At 63.6% G+C, this 15,765-nt stretch overlaps 1 protein-coding gene across 1 annotated transcript in view; it reads right to left on the bottom strand.

The window, feature by feature from the left end:
• CNTN4 (contactin 4) overlaps nucleotides 1-15,765 on the bottom strand; it is a 249,765-nt gene that overhangs the window by 44,611 nt on the left and 189,389 nt on the right. The window contains 1 exon segment of the mRNA XM_036030242.1: nucleotides 10,229-10,356. Within this exon segment, the coding sequence (XP_035886135.1) occupies nucleotides 10,229-10,356 (128 nt within the window).

Here is a 15,765-nt window from a genome sequence, read left to right as displayed (position 1 = left end):
CCTTTCCAACACAGCGTGCTGTCTGTTGTTCCATTACTTCTCCTGCTCTTTCTCTCTCTCTCTGTCTCTGCGGAAACCGAGCTGTAATGCCGCCCAGCCCGGCAGGGGCTCCGTGAAGATAAGTAGCCGGGACGAGAGCTGTCTGTCTGCGCCGCGTGGCTTTTCCTGCGGACACGCACTTTCCCAGACAGGCTGGCCCGCTAATGACTTCAGCTGGGGCCGGCGCCCTGCCCCGCGGGGGCCGGGGCTCAGCACACACCTCCTCCTCCACACACGGGAGTCGGACCCACTGGAGATATCCATCACAATGAGGGAATGTCCGTGACCACCGCCTTCGCACCCCGAATCCACCCTCGCCCCGCTTCCCGGCAGTCGGCCGGGCGCCCCAGGGAGCCTCGGAGAAGGCAGAGCCTCATTACGGAGAGGACTAATCTGTTTCCCGGTGAGAGGTGGCAACCTGCCTCCATTTGCTTCCGATTTTTCAAAGATAATGGCTTGTGTTTTCTCGCCCCAATTAACCACTGGCTGACCCCGAGGCGCCGGTGCCACTCAGATAACTGAGTTTCTGTTCCCACCGATGACGCAGGGGTGCGGCAGAGAGATGCCCATTTGGGGGGGGGACGGGTCCATGTGCAGACTTGCACACGGAGAGATGGCGGGGACCCCCGTCTCAGTCCTCTTCTCGTGTCCCCGACACGGTTGGCTTCCCTCTGCTTGCTAGGTTCACAGCTGCAAGTAACCGAAGGGCCAGCCCCTCCCACGGAGCGAGGGGACCCACTGGTACTGAGTGTGAAAGGGCTTGCCCACAGCGGGCTGGGCGGGGTCGGGCATGCGGAGACGGAAACCAGTGGGGACGGTGAGGCCTGGGCCGCCTGCCGGAACGCCACCCCTGTCCACAAGCACTCTGTCCAGTTCAGGGCATCACGCACGCTGGCCGGCGGCACACGCAGGGGGTCTGCGGCTCGGGTCGTGTCTGCTGTGTGAATCGCCCGGTTAGCAGGGTCTGCAACGGACGTGGAGGCACGCCGGGTGCTTTTGTCACTCCCGTTCCCTGACCTCCCCTCGCCCCTGCTCCTCAGTCCCCGAGTCCGGGGGCAGGTAGTGCCGACCTCCGGCTGGACGGGCGGGAAGCATGCCTCTCGGTCCCGCTGCACGCGGTCCGCAGCGAGGGCGCCTGAAGCTGCGGCTGGTGCAGGGCCGCTGACCGTGGAGCTCAGCGGCAGGAGCCTCCGCCGTCTGCCGCGTCAGCGACAAAGCCGACACCGGACGGCTGTGTGCCAGACGGCCGTGACCACCTCTCCAGGTTCAAAGCTCAGGCGATGGACAGAGGCATCGCTTACCAAACCCCCTCCCCGCCCCCAGCGTGCCATTAACTGGAGGAGTGGTGCTGCTGTCGGGCTCTATTTTAGGACCGTGCTACTCATAATTAGCAGAATGACCTTTTCAACCCGCACTGCGCTGCTGATTATGGATAAACGCATGCTGGGAGAAAGAACCGGAAAGATGAAAATGAGAAAATAAAGCCGATGTGACAGAATGCCGCCCAGGGGCACGCTTTCTGCTCAGGGGTGGAGACGCATGTTTTCAAAACCACAGACGCACAGAGCGTCCGAGCCGCAGGGGTCAGCGCGTGCCCGGGCAGCGCTGGTCGGCCCTGAGAACGCTCCAGGGCTCGGGGTGGCCTGTGGGCCACTGAGACCCCCCCCCCCCCCCCCCGCTGCCGTCTGACACTTCCTGCGTCTGAGTCTCCCCAGAGTGCAGGTCCAGCTGCAACTGGACGTCACCAGTGACCAGCAGGGCGCTGCTTCCGTTGTTTGCACGGACTAATTATGTGAACGTTGCTCCTTTTACTGACCACGAAGGACGTCCTCTGGTCCGACACTCCTGCCCCATGCAGGCCTCTCCTGGGCCCCCTGGTGAGCATGGCCCCGCCTGGGCCTCCCCCCACCCTGGGACTGGGGCAGTTGGGGTCCCCAGGGGAGGGACCGGGATGCACACGGGTTCAGAGACGCCCACGGCTCACTGGCGTCCGCAGGGCAGGAAACGGCCGTGCCCGTTGCATCTGCGGACTATGCCCTCGTCCCTCCGCACCTGTGCCGGTCTCTGGAGTGGCATCTCCGCCGTCTTGCCCATCAAGGAGTGTCAGTGCCGACAGCATGGGGACCGATGTCCTGCCTCGGCTGAGGGCGAGTCCATGGGGACAGAGACCTGCGGTCCCATAAAGGGAGTGGGTGTGGCTTAGGGAAGTCTAGGGGAGCTGAGGCCCGTCCTGGCTGGACGCTAGGGCCCTGCTCCCCTGGACAGAGCCCACCTGTCCTGCAGGTGAGCCCTGCTGCGGCTGAAGGGCGAGCACAGGAGAGCTCGGGGGGGGGGGCGGCAGGGGGGTGATGCAGTCTTCCCGTCTGGGGAACCTTCCAAGCTGGCGGCCCCATCTTCCCGAGTACCCTCTCCTGGACCTGGGCGCACGGACTGCAGAGTGGCCGGGGGCCACGCGAAGGGCTGCCGAGGCACGAAGGTTCTGCTCACGCTTCCTCCCCCCCAGCCTGGCGTCTCCTCAGGCCCGTCTTCCTGGGGCTGCGTGTGAGACACGGACGGCCGTGCCGACCTCTCCGAGGGGGCTCTCACGGGACAGACGACGGAGGAGCTAACGAGCTCGCTCTCCTCCTGGTCGGACTCTGGGTGTGGCCTGAAGACCCGGTGCGTCTCGGGGGCGGTCAGGCGCAGACCCGACTGCCCAGGACGGACGGAGCAGTTCAGCCCCCGCTCGGCAGGGTGTCCCCCTGGGGAGCACTGCCCTCCTGCCCCCGCCCCGAGTGCAGGCGTGGGGAGAGGAAGGAGAGTCACTGAGAGTCATTCTCACCCGTTTCTTCTCTGGCTCAGGGTCTGCGAGAGGCCAAACTGTTCTTCACGGAGTTGGGGCCAGGTGGGGGCTTCCCCCTTGGGACCCCCATGACAACACAAACGGATGATGGATTCACATGCGTGCGCGAGCTGCGCACACACACACACACACACATACACACCCCGTGCTGCCGGAGAGCACGCCCACGTAAAGCCCATCCGTGCCCGAGAGAGCCCGTCCCAAACCGCAGGGAGCCCCAGTATCTAGGAACGAAAGACGAGAGTGCTCCCCTTCCCTCCCCTTTTCACTCAGCACACAGTCAGCCACTTAGTACCCACCCCGGCTCTGGAAACGACAGAAAGAGCAAACACGCCCTGGGTGAGGACGAACCACATTGCTCTTCACACGTCTGGTGGGCTGAAAAGCTCCGTGTAAACCTGTCCCGGCCCCTCAGCAGCGGGGGGGCGGCTCGGGGACAGGAGGGGTGACAGGCAGACGGCCCCGAGCAGGACACGCGTGAGAAGGCGGTGGGCGTGTATGTATGGACTGGAGAAACATGCAACTTCAATAACCGCTGGGGCGGGGTGTGTTCAGAGGCGGTGGCAGAGGCGGGCTGGAGATCTATGGCTTTTAATATCAACTCCCTGCCTCGGGGGGGGCAGCGCCCTGCCAGGAGGGAGCCGAGTCACGCCGACGGTAACCGGCCGAAGGGAGGTGATGGGTGCGGCCGCGACTGGCCGTGAGGGGCGCGGCGCGGGGGCCTCGGAGCCAGCCAGATGGATGTCTTCAACACCCTTCCTGTTACCTGCTGGCGGAGATACGTCCCATTAGACCGGGTCGGCACGCACGAGTCTCCTCCAGCCGCCACCACAGAAAGTAGTTACGGGCCCCGGGTTGTAATGAAGCCGAAGAGCCGGCTTCCGTTCGCCTTCTGGGTTTTCTCCCGTGCACGCTGACTGATAAGCGCTCGTTAGGAGGTAAACCATGGGTTCCACCCCACAGGGAGCGTTCTCCTTCGGAGAAAAGTATGTGGGCTGGCGGGTGCCGTGTCACGGGCAGGCAGGGGTTGTCCGTCCGGCCGCGTCCGAGAGAGGCGGGAGCTCGGGCGCCGTCCGCGCGATTCCGACCGTCCCGTCCGGCCACCTGGGAGCAGCCTCCCCCGAGGTCGTCTTCGTTCTAGGTCCACGCGGTCTACACCCAAAACCGCAGCATTCTGGTTGACCGGTATGTGTGTTCCCGCTTCCACGGTGAACGGTCTTTAACGTCGTGTACAGGCCTCCAGCCCTCCCCGCTCCGCATACACGTTACAAATTCACCTTCATCAAGTATTGCCGATGCGGCTAACAGGCCTCACCGTGGGCCGTCTGCCCCCCCTCCCTCACTGCCGCCGTGAGCTGGGGCTCGTGCTGAGCGTGCATTTCTGCGTTTCGGCATTCCGTGGTCTTCCCTTCTGCCCCCAACCTCCCAGGGAGTCACCTCCCGCGCATGCATGAGACGACGCCACAGGGGTGTTCCGTAACTTGCCGCTGCGTCTCTCGTTGGGACAAACGGGGACGCGATGCACGTGTTTGCGAGTCTGCACCAGAGCGGGGGAGGCTCCTCCGGAGGCGGCCCCAGAAATGGGGTCGCTGGGCCGCGGGCTCGCACGTCTTCAAGTTCACCTGCTCACCGCCATCCTCCTCACTTTCTCACCAGCAGTGTGTCCCATGTTGGTCTTTCACCAATCTTACATGTCAATTAAAAAAAATATCAAACCACACTGTGCTTAAACGTGCATTTCCCTGCCCACGGGGGAGGTGGGTATTTTGGCAAAGGCTGGTCAGCCCACGGTCTGTTTTTAGCACCAACAGCAAGACAGCGAGGCCGCCCTCAGTGCAGGGGCCTCCGTGTGCCGGGGCCGAGCTGGCGTCGGGAGGGATGACGGGAAGGGATGGCGTCTTCCTCCCAGACCGAGGACGGGGACGTGGCGGCCGGCTGGAGGCGGGGCGGGGGTGGGCAGGGGAACGGCTCGCCTTGCGGTCTTCACGAACTTCAGCCTCGGTGCAATAGAGATGGGCAGACCCTCTGCAGGGAGCCTTGGGCTGAAAGGGGGTCCTTCCACCGGTGATGGACATTGCCAAGGGCGACTGTCCGCTGACTCTACGTGGCCCTCGTTCGGGCCCACAGGGCTGGCGGGGGGAGTAATTACGCTCTGATTTATCTCGGCCTCGGCCTCACGTTTTGGGAGAAAGAGAGTCCCGGGTTGCACGTGCCCTGTGAGCACAGGCAGGACGAGAGGCGCCATCAGCCCCCTGCCTTGCCCAGGACTCACCCACGTCGGCTAGCTGCCGCCCCCGCTGCGGTAGGCCTCACGCCTGACACAGCCCGCGTTTGAAGTGTTCTGGCCGGTGTCCCTGGGCCAGAGGACCTGCCGTCACGAGCGTTTGGCCCTTCTAACAACAAACCTTCCCTTCTGACTCCAGGTGCCTCGGGTCAGAATTTGCATTTCACTTATTAGAAAGACCCTTAATTACTGCCCAGAAATAATTGGTTCCAGTGGAAGGCCTCTAATTAGGCTGAAGCGCGCTCCGATGTAAGGGTCGATGCAGAAGGCAACTCCTGTGGCGGGTGAGCAGCCGGACGTCCCTGCCGGGCCCGGCTGCCATGGGCCCAACCCGGATCCTCTCCCCGAGAAGGTACGGGCCTCCCCAGCACGCTCTCCACCACCAGGCTCCCGCCGGGAGGGCTCCGCGTGGGTGCCGCCGCGCAGGCAGAGGCCGGCACTGCTCCACGTCAAACAGGTCAGCAGACGGAGTGTGGCAGGCCGCCCCGTGGCCGTGCTGCGGACACCCTTCGAGTCGGCGAGTGCATTTCCTCTCCGGCTGCCACATGTGTGTGCGGCAGCGTCTTTTCTTCCAAACGCAGATCGTCACCGGGGGGGACGGTGGCCGGGAGGGAGCCCCTGAGCGGTCCCGGCGGAGGCCGTGGGCGCCCCGTCCCTCGGTCGGGGGGAACAGCAAGGGCAGAGGGTCCGCCCGGGCCAGGAGCGCCCGAGGCTGTCACCCTGTCCACCGAGGGCCTTCTCGCCCACCAAAGTGAGTCAAAGTACCAGTTTTCCCTAAAGGAATTCCGCGCGCCAGATAAAAAGTTGAACAAACAGAACAAGAACGTAAGACACCCGTCCCGTCCACGAGGAATCGGGGTGGGGGGTGTGCAGGACGGCTGCACAGGGAACTCGCCGCCGCCTGAGTGGAACAGTGTGCGAGCGAGTGGGGAGCGGCCAGCCGGTCTGGGCTGGTGACCGCGGGGGGGAGGGGGTGACGAGCATCCTGAAGCCCCCCCCCGGGGGGGGGTGTGTGTGCTGTGCCTGAGACTCCCCCTGCACTCTGCACTCCGGCCCGGCGGGGGAGGCCCCTGCGGCTGCCGGGGAACCAACCGAACTCTCCCGTCCGCTGTCCGCCGCGTTGGCTCCCTCCTCTCTCTCGCTCAACGGTCCGATTGCCCCTCCTCCGGCGTTTCCCCTGACGGCCGAGGACTCTGGACGGGGTGGGGTGAGGCGTCCTGGGCCAGAAGTCTCGCGCCGACCCCAGCGGGCAGTCAGGCCCAGCAGGACGAGACGCTCCGGCCCAGGTGCCAGGAAGTGGTGCAGGGCCTGGCGGGCCGCACCTTGGGCCGCGCTCTGAGGGTCTCTCCGGGGAGGGGACCTGCTTGTGGGACGAGGGGTCGGTTCACTGTCTGTTCTCAGTAACGGGCCGAGCAGAGAGCACTGTAGGCTCAGCTGCGGGGAGGCCAGGCGGAGGACGCCGCGTAGGGACGGACGTGTGGGTTCCGCCGTCTCTGCCCTGCCGAGGGGACTCCTGCCGCAGAGCCCATCGATGGAGCCAGCGAGTGCGAGAACAGGGGCGCTGCAAAGGCTGCACATGGGGAGCTGAAACAGGGATCTCAGAACATTCCATGCTGACCACCGCTCAGCCTGTCTTTGTTTCAAGGCCAGTTGGTGCGCTTTGGGCTGGGATTTGGGGGTCGGCCCCAAACCTCAGGTACGCTATAGCTAGCTTGAAAATGGAAATTTGTGTAAGGCAGGAAGTCCGAGGACTGGACGACAACTGAGAGCCCCGGGGCATCAGGACCCCACGCAGGGAGACTCCTGGCCGTCCGAGGCCTGCGACCTCGCCCACGGTGGCCAGCCCACAGCCGGCCACCACCCTGACCGTGTACAACCCAGAGTCCTTTCTCTGCCCCACTCTGTCCAGAGGAGTCAGGTGAGCGTCAGAGGACCCCTGCGGGGAGGCTGCAGACAGAGCTCCTGGGGCAGGGGCGTCCCACGCCCCTGATGGTCCCTGCTCACCTCCGCCTCCCGCCGGCACATCCGCTCTTCCTGCCCAGCCCTTCCCTTTCCCTTCTTTTGGGGGATTTCGGCCTCAAAGTGGTCCGCGTGCCCCGGGCAAACACTGGCCCAGCACAGGTGGGGTGTGCCGGCCCGTCACACCTGCCTCCGGGTCCTTCCGGAAGGCCACCGACAGTCGCTGCCGAGTCCCGCTTCCCAGCCATCACGCACCGCCCTCACGGCTCCCCGGACCCTCTGTGACAGCGTGTGCTCAGCACTTCTCTGTAAACCACTCCCTTCTCTCCTGAACTCTGTTTTTAGAGGAAATTGTTTCATAATCCTTGCCGGAAGGAGAAACCAGCGTTCTCCTAATACACATCGAAGGAAACTCATGGAAAACCCAGTTCACCTACAGACAGCGATCCGCCCCCCCGCACGGCTGGGGAGCAGTGTCCGCACTCCACGGGGAGGCGAGGAGCGAAGTGGCTGGATTCGGAAGCAGGTGCGGGCTGCTGTCTCTGTGGCTCTTCTTCCCACTGGAGCACGAGACGCCTGAGGCCTGTTCTGTCACTGGGCACTGGGGGCTCGGCGCCAGGGTTTGGCACCTGCTGCACACGTGGTGCCGTGGGGCTGCGGGGCTGCGTGGCTGTGGGTCTGCGTGGCTGTGAGGCTGCAGGGCTGCATGGATACGAGGCTGCGTGGATATGGGGCTGTGAGGCTGTGGGGCTGTGGGTCTGCGTGGCTACGAAGGCTGCATGGATATGAGGCTACGGGGCTGTGTGGCTGTGTGGCTGCATGGCTGCGAGGCTGCAAGGCTGTGGGTCTGCATGGCTGTGTGGCCGTGGCTCTGTGTGGCTACGAGGCTGTGGGTCTGTGTGGATGCGAGGCTGCAGGGCTGGCAGCGGCTGTGTGACCAGGGGCTGCAGGAGTGGCTGGGACATGGACCCCGACAGAAACGGGACTTCTTCTTGGCCAGCTCCCCTAGCGGCTGAGGGAGTCGGCTGACCAGGGTGGCCACTGAAGGCAGGACGTCACCTGTTCCTGTGTGGGAAAAGCCATGCGTGGTTCCTACATTCACCTCTTTCTGACCTTTCACCGGCTCAGCCGTTTCTTTCCGCGGCGCACTTGCACCCCATTAATGAGTCTCAGGTGCTGGGGGGGGAGACTGGGGGGGCACTTCCTAAATGTCCAATTCGCCATGGTCTGGGGTGGAAGCGCTGCCGTTTTACTGAGACACAGCAACGGCTGCTAACGCAGGGCCGGCACGAATAACGCCCCTGCTTTGTCTCAGACCCCTTCACCACAAAGTGGTTAGCACGTCATTCTGCAACATGACAAGATCTCACTCAGGCACAGCACAGGACACAGTAGGTGGGACGTCCCGTTAAAACTACAAATCACTGAGCCCACATTGTTGCCCCCAACCACGCTCGAACAGCCTCGCCATCCGTGCCCAGCACGCACCGTGGGTTATCCTCTCGGCCAGCTCCACACCATGGCCTACGCGGTCGGCAACGTCATTGCCCCGCGGGGGCTGGTCACCTGTCCTCGGTCACACAGCCCGTGAAATGGGAAAAAGGCGCTTCCGAGCCAGACCCCCGGCTCTGAGCCCCGCGCCCCCACTGCTCCTGAAGACCGCTGCCCGGTATCTGCCTCCATCTCTGCGGCTAGCGCGCACTGGGTGACGGGGACCAGCTCTGAATGCCGGGGACCCTCCGGTCCCCGCTGACCCCCGGGCTCCCTCGGCGGCTCAGGCGGCCCACGTGAGCCGGGGCCTCCCGCTGGAGGCTGGTTTCGGGAAGGTGACGGCGCCGCCCCCGGCCCGGCCCCGTGAGACGGGGTGGGCTCGCCGGCCACTCACCCTGAGGACGGCGTATGGGCCGAGGCGTTCCCCACACAGACGTGCGTCCGGGCCCGGGGCGCCCAGGGCCGCCTGTGCGGGCGCCCGTGTTTAGGATAAAAGCCTTCCCCAACGGTAGGAGATCTCCAACTTCCAAGGACCCCAGCACACGCAATTAGGTGATTCTCAATGTTCCTCTTTAAATTAAAATTGCGGCTAATACTCTCTTCTGGGTATTTTTCTTGGCTGCGGGCTGTCTTACTTCACACGGGGAGCTACACGCGAGCAGGGAGGGGAGGGGATGACGTGGCCCGCCCCCACCTGGCGTGGAGAGACGGGAAATGGCCCGCCCCCACCTGGCGTGGAGAAAGAAGGAAACATGTGACGAAAAACCCTGGTGCGGTGGGAGGACCAAGGGGAAGACAGACCTGGGGACCCGGGGTTCCTGGGTAAACCTCCCTCCTGCTGCTGGGGACCCTCAGAAAGTCCCACCCTGGGCTCCGTGACCCTCAGTCAGGTCATCGCCGAGACCCCTTGACTCACACGTCCCGTGAGGAGGGTGACACGAGGGGACAGGAAGGCAGTCAACACACACATTAAAGCCCCGCCCCTCACAGGTCTCGGCCGGCCCATCCCCCACCGTGGGGAGGGCAGACTCCTGCCTCGGGCTGAGCTCAGAGCTGGTGGGGGGGGGGACGGGGGCACGTCTGACATCAGCGAGGACGCACCCAGGCGGAGGGGTGCGGGCAGCTCCCTGTCCTTGAAGCCGACGGGGCCCGGCTGGGGGAGGTGGAAGCCCTCCACTCCTGGAACGACCCACGTCCATGGCTCCGAAGAGCCGGAACCGTGCCTTTATGAGTCGCCAGGGCCCCTGCTGAGACACTGGCTGCTAAAAATAGCGTTCGAGTCCCGGGTTTTTAATTTGTTAGCACGGTGTTTCCAGACGTGGGTTTCCAATCTGCAGAGGCCGCAGAGAAATTTAATTAAACGGCCGACGATGACACCAGGGACAACCCGCCACGGGCCCGGTGGCCAGCACTCCCAGGGCCGTGCCGGATGCTTCCGGAACAAGGCAGCCCTCCCTCGCACCCCCGGCCGGCCGGCACTCCGCCGAGGACCGTGAGCCGCACGCTGGGGCATGAGCAGTCACTCACTGACATTCACTAACAGTGGGAACTGATGTGAGTGGAGCCCCCTCACTGCAGACGCACGGCCGTGCGCACGCTGGGCGCGCCCGTACCTTTCACGGCCAGGCTCCCGGTGCTGCTCGCCGTGCCGAAGTGGTTGGTGGCCACGCAGGTGTAGCTCCCGGCGTCGGCTTTCGTCACGTTGACGATTCGGAGGCTGCCGTCTTCAGAAACAGTAACTCTGAAATCAGAGCAAATCAACCCAAAACAGTTAAGCCTGTTGTCTTGCACACCGTGAGTCACGGTGACGGCGCCGGGCAGGCTCATCTCTATTTGGGGTGCTCGCACACACACACACACACACACACACACACACGTGCGTATCACCAGGACGTGTGACTTTGGTACTCTTTACACTTTGGGCACCAGGCTCTCCACGCCCCGCTCCCCGGCGAGGGGCGGCCTCGCACAGGCACCGAGCCGTCTGTGCCGAAACTGCTCCTGAGGGAGGAGGGCGCGTGTCCGGACGGGTGACCTGATGCATCCTCGCTCACGGCGCCTTCTTCCACACGCCAGGCTGCAACCACATGCGGTGGATCCCCAGCCCCGGTGGGAGGGGGTGCTGTCCTGGACGGGCTCGGACACCGGACCGGGGAGGGCTGTGGAGAGGCCCGTTGTCGAGTGCCCCCAGCGGGAGAGGAGGACGCAGGGGTGATGAAGACAGCTGGGGGCGCCTGGCCAGAGAACTCGCCGGTCCCCCGATAGCCCCCTTGGGCAGGCGGACGGCTGTCCCAGCCTCCGCTGTGCCTTCGGAGCCTCCCTTGCCCTCCAGGTGCCTCTGCCTCCTGCTCTCCCCGTCCCTGTGCCCATTCCACGGCCTCCCCAGCGGCCTGCCCATCTCGGCCCTGGCCCCTCCAGGGCCTCTGCTGTCCGTCGCCAGTGGCTCTCAGAACCAACAAGCCAGACCGCGTCCTTCCCCCAGGGGCCTGTGGACCATGCCCTCTCGGACGGAAGGCCTTTCTGGAAGCTGCCAGGCCTGCAGGGCCGCCCCCGCCTCTCCTGCTGACTTCCTGTCACTGTCGCCTCTTGCCTGTTGGTGAGCAAGGCCACTCGCACCCCGGCACGACCCTGGAGTGTCCGAGTTCCTGACCCAGGGGCCCCCCCGTGCTGTCTGCCGCCTGGACGTGGAGACGGAGCTGTCCCTTCCCACCCTCTTGGGCCCCTGGCCAGCAGGGGTCTGGCCTCACGGTGCAGGCGGACTCGGCCCCCCCACAGGCTCCGGAGGTGGCCTGCTTCTCCCCCAGCTTCTGGGGACGTCGCAACTCTTGGGGGCCCCCCCGGCTTACAGACGTGTCACTGCCGTGTCCGCCTCCACCGTCATGGGCTGTTCTTCCCGCGGGTCTCTGGGGCCGTCTCCCTGCCACCGTGTCTGCACCCCCGCGTGTCCCTCTTCTGACGAGGACCCCATAGGTAGAGGGTCCCTTGAACCGACAGGGCAGCCGGTGTCTGGGCAGAGTGAGCAGCAGTGTCAGGGACGGCCATGTGGCCATTCGAGGGCAGGAGGCTGTGATGGGTGTGGTGGGCTGTTTGCGGGGGCTGTCGGCAGTGACACCAGGCCTCCGCCCTCACTCCCCACCTGAGCTCCCCACCTCTGCACACGTCCCCCACTCCCACCTGGGCTCCCCACTCCACATGTGCTCCCCAGGATCCTGTCCCTCTGGGAGGGACCGGCCACTCTGTAGCTACAGAGACCGGAAGCGATGGCTCTTCGGGTGGTGTGTGAGCCGTTGGACGTGGGGGGTGAACCCCACGCTCACCTTCGGGGTGATGACCACACCGAAGGCGAGCCCTGCCTCCCAGCACGCCCCGTGTCTCCGGGGGCCGGGCCGACTCGTTCACCTGTCTATTCGCCGGCGACATCGGATCCCCCATCTTTTGCTCTGGCTACTCCGGACAACTGACTTTGGTGCTGGAGCTGGGGCCAGAACTAGGTTGGATGGAGAAGCTCCCCCCCAACGGCGCCTCCAGTCTTCTGAGACGCCTTTGGGGGCGCTGAGCGGCCCGTGGGGGTGCCTTGTCCACCGTGTCCTTCAGGCGGTGGACAGAATGGAGTTCTGGACACACCCCCCCCTGTGGAACGGTCAGAACTTCGAAGGCGTGGGGGGGGTGGCAACGGAGAGACAGAGGTTTTGTCGAGAATGGTTTCTTCGGCTGCTGCCTTCATGCGGGGTCTGTGTCCACTGGTACGAGGTTTAGGGTTCCTGTCTCCCACAGACTTATTAGCTGAGATGATGCCAGCATAAATCCACAATCTATAATATCATATTTTACATTCTGTGTCCATATGCACTTTTATCCAAGCATCATGATAAGTCCTTTGACTTTTATAATGAGAAAAGGGATCATTAAACAATGTGGCATGTGGAAAGTGTTACATGACCCTCTGAGGACACTGGAAGAGCTGGGGAAAAATAATGGTTCACTACCCAAGGGACGCCGCTGTCCGTAGAAATTCAGGGAAATGAGGAGGACATGGCAGAAGGGGGCTGCAGGGCCCAGCGGGACACTGAGCTGGAGTGTGGGGTGCAGCGCGGTTCCAGGGGTGCAGGGCGCACTGGCTGAGCAGCGGGCATGGGCGGCCGGGTGCTCCTGGAGGCTGGCGCAGGTGACCACGTCTCACCTGCACACCCTCCCTGAGAAGCGCTGCTGTTCCAGCTCTCCAGGCGAGGACAGGAGACCCAGGGGAGGAACGGAAACTCCCAGGGGCCGTGCAGGGACCCGAGGGGGCGGGGGAGGGAGGTCACGCACAGGTCCCTGCTGGGCCGCCGCCCACAGGGAGGAGGTGGAGCCGGAAGCAAGGGCGAGATACCCGCGTGGAGGATGCTGCCCCTGAATGTAACACTAGGTTCCAGGTTCTAATTAAACCCATTTGTTTTCTTTCCAATTTCACTGTCAAAACCGCTTTTTCTCGCACTGAGAAGTCTGCGCTCAATCCAAGGTCTGAAGGCAGGAGCCGAGTCCAGGGCGTGCAAACCCCTCGCCGGACGTGAGGCGGCGAGCAGAGAAGGCTCCCTGCCCCCGAGTCAGTAGGACGCCGGGGGCCAGTGTCGGCCCCTCGCCCGGAGGGCAGGCCGCGTGCAGACGGCGTGCGTGGGCGAGGAGAGGGGGTTTCCGTGCCGCGAACGGCAGCCCCGGCCGCGCTGCTGGACGGAGTTTGCATTCTGCTGTGTGCCCAGCTCTCAGCCCTCGGGGACCCACGGGACCGTGGCTGCCTTGCTTTGACCCTCGCCCCGGAACCCGACACCCCCGTTCGCAGGGCCAGAGAACAAAGTGGACTCTGTGGGTCCCTGCACCTGTCCCAGGAGAAAACCACCCTTGGGGGCCAGCCCCTTCCCAAAGTCCCCACCCACCTGTGTACCACAGCCTCGCCGTGCCTGTCCTCCCGCGTGGGAGCAGACCCTCCTTGACTGTCGCGGGGTCTCCGCTTCCCCACCCAGCTCCCGGGCAGGCTCCCTGTTCCGCCGACCCTGGTGCTCCCAGACAGACAGCTGCACTCCCTCCCCAAATGCCTGTTAGCCCGCGACCTGGGGATGCCTCAAGCTCCCTGGGCTCCGGTCTGCCATCTCTAACACGGGGGTCAGGAGAGAAGCACCCCCACGCCGGAGGGTCTCTGTGGAGGGGAAACGCGGAGACGCCCGTGAAACGCTGATGGCTCTGGGCGCGCAGTGGGAGCCTCGCCGCTAGCTGCAACGACCGGTTTCCCTGGTATTGCCTTCTGTGTCAGCATCCCCAGTAGTCACCCCGCTTCTCCAAACGGCTCAGTGTTCAGAACTGAAGTGATTGAATTGAGGAGACTTCCTGTGGTTGCTACAGATAGACACCAATATCCCTCGCCACAGATAGATACTGAATGTGCAAATATGGTAAAAACAAGCCCCAGCTACTGCACCCCAGCTGGGCACGGTCACCTGCCGGTGCACGGCACCCCGCCCGCTCCCCTTTGGTGAAAGGGGTGTCACCCGGGGGTCGGAAAGTGTTCAGACACCCTAGGGCCAGACTGCCATTCCCTGGCTGTTCTCTGAAGAACAGAGAGCCCGTGCCTTTCGATGTTCGAGAGGACCATGGGGCCAGGACAGGGCAGTCTTAAATGCTTATTTATTTGTTTATCTTGAGAGAGGGGAAGGGAAGGAGGCAGAGAGGGAGAGTAACATCGACCGATGGCCTCTTGCACTCGCCCCAACCAAAGACCAAACCTACGACCCAGGCACATGCCTGAGTGGGAATCGAACCAGTGACTATTTGCTTCGCTGGACGGTGCTCGACCTGCGGGGGCACACCAGCCAGGGCAGGCTACCAGGACAGCTCTCCGGTATTTGGAATATTGTTTGAGAAGAGAAAGCTGGGCTTTCCCTGCATCACCCCAGGGAGCTGGCTGAAAACTCAGTGATAAAACCTCTGTTTTGCACAAACACTGCGATAGATAAAAGTTCCCTTAGGGCGCAACTCCCCTTGACAGGCGCAGGTGTCTAGTGCCGGAGATGGGTTCAGCACGGGGTCGGGGGAGGGGCGCCACAAAAGGCGGGTTTTTCCTCCGAGGGGCTCGAGGGTTCTCTGGGGTGGTGGTCAGGGTGCGGACACTCACCAGCTCCCGAGGCCCAGGAGGCAGCTTCCACACAACTTACATTTCCAGATGTCACCGTCTCGGGCACGGTGCTGCCAGCATATGCTCCCCGCGCTTACACAGGCTTGGGCAAAGAAGGGAAAGGCCACGGACTCTCACAGGGAGGGCGGCCCATGGCAGACACACAGGACCTCTGAGCACTGGACAGACGGACACGCCAGAGCGTGTTTTCTGGGCCACCTCCTCCCTGTGAAATGTATCTCTGAGGTCCTCCCACACGGAGGCTTTGTGCCCCCCTCAGAGGGTGACCCCGCGGCCTCACTGTGATCCGGTCGTTCCGTCCCCTCCAGGCCTCGCTGACACGTGGGGAAGGACGGTAACAGCATGTGTCCCTCGGCTGCCAACCAGAGCTACTCCGAGGGGCTGTCCCCTCGAGAGCAGCGGTCTGCTTCGGAGGGGGCATGCCACTCCCAGCGGGCGGTCGGGAACGTTGGCAGAGTTGGCACTGGAGCAGATCCGTGTGCTCTTAGTTTTATGGAAGCCGTGCTCTGGAGGGCTGGCAGTTGCTACATTGAAGGGAATCCTACAGTTGCTGAAAACTACCGTGCAAGACACTGCCACTGCATTATTAAGGAGCCCTCTGTGAGGGTGTGCACCAGTTAGCTACTGCTGCGTGACAAAGGACCCCACGCGCAGCTGCTTGGACGGAGAGCATTCACAAGTGTTGGCTGGGGTGGCAGGCGTGCCTGGGCCGTGTGTCCCTTCCCTATCCAGCAGGCTGCCTTGTCTTGTTGGCAAGGTAGTGGCAGGTTTTGAAAAGCAGCCGGGGGGAGCTCCCACGTGCCAGTATTTTTAAAGCAGCCACTTGCATGACTTTTGCTGAGCGAGTCACGTGGCCGACCTCAGTGTCGATGCGGGAAGGCGCTGACAAAGGGCGTGGGCCTGGGCGGGTGGAGAGCGCTGGGGGCAGTTCATGCAACCACCCTGCTACTGGGTTCAAGTAACAGAGTTGAGATTCAATGTCAGAAG

Source organism: Phyllostomus discolor, chromosome 7 (genome assembly GCF_004126475.2).
Source record: "Phyllostomus discolor isolate MPI-MPIP mPhyDis1 chromosome 7, mPhyDis1.pri.v3, whole genome shotgun sequence".
Classification (NCBI taxonomy): domain Eukaryota; kingdom Metazoa; phylum Chordata; class Mammalia; order Chiroptera; family Phyllostomidae; genus Phyllostomus; species Phyllostomus discolor.
This window is presented reverse-complemented; position numbering and strand designations above follow the sequence as displayed.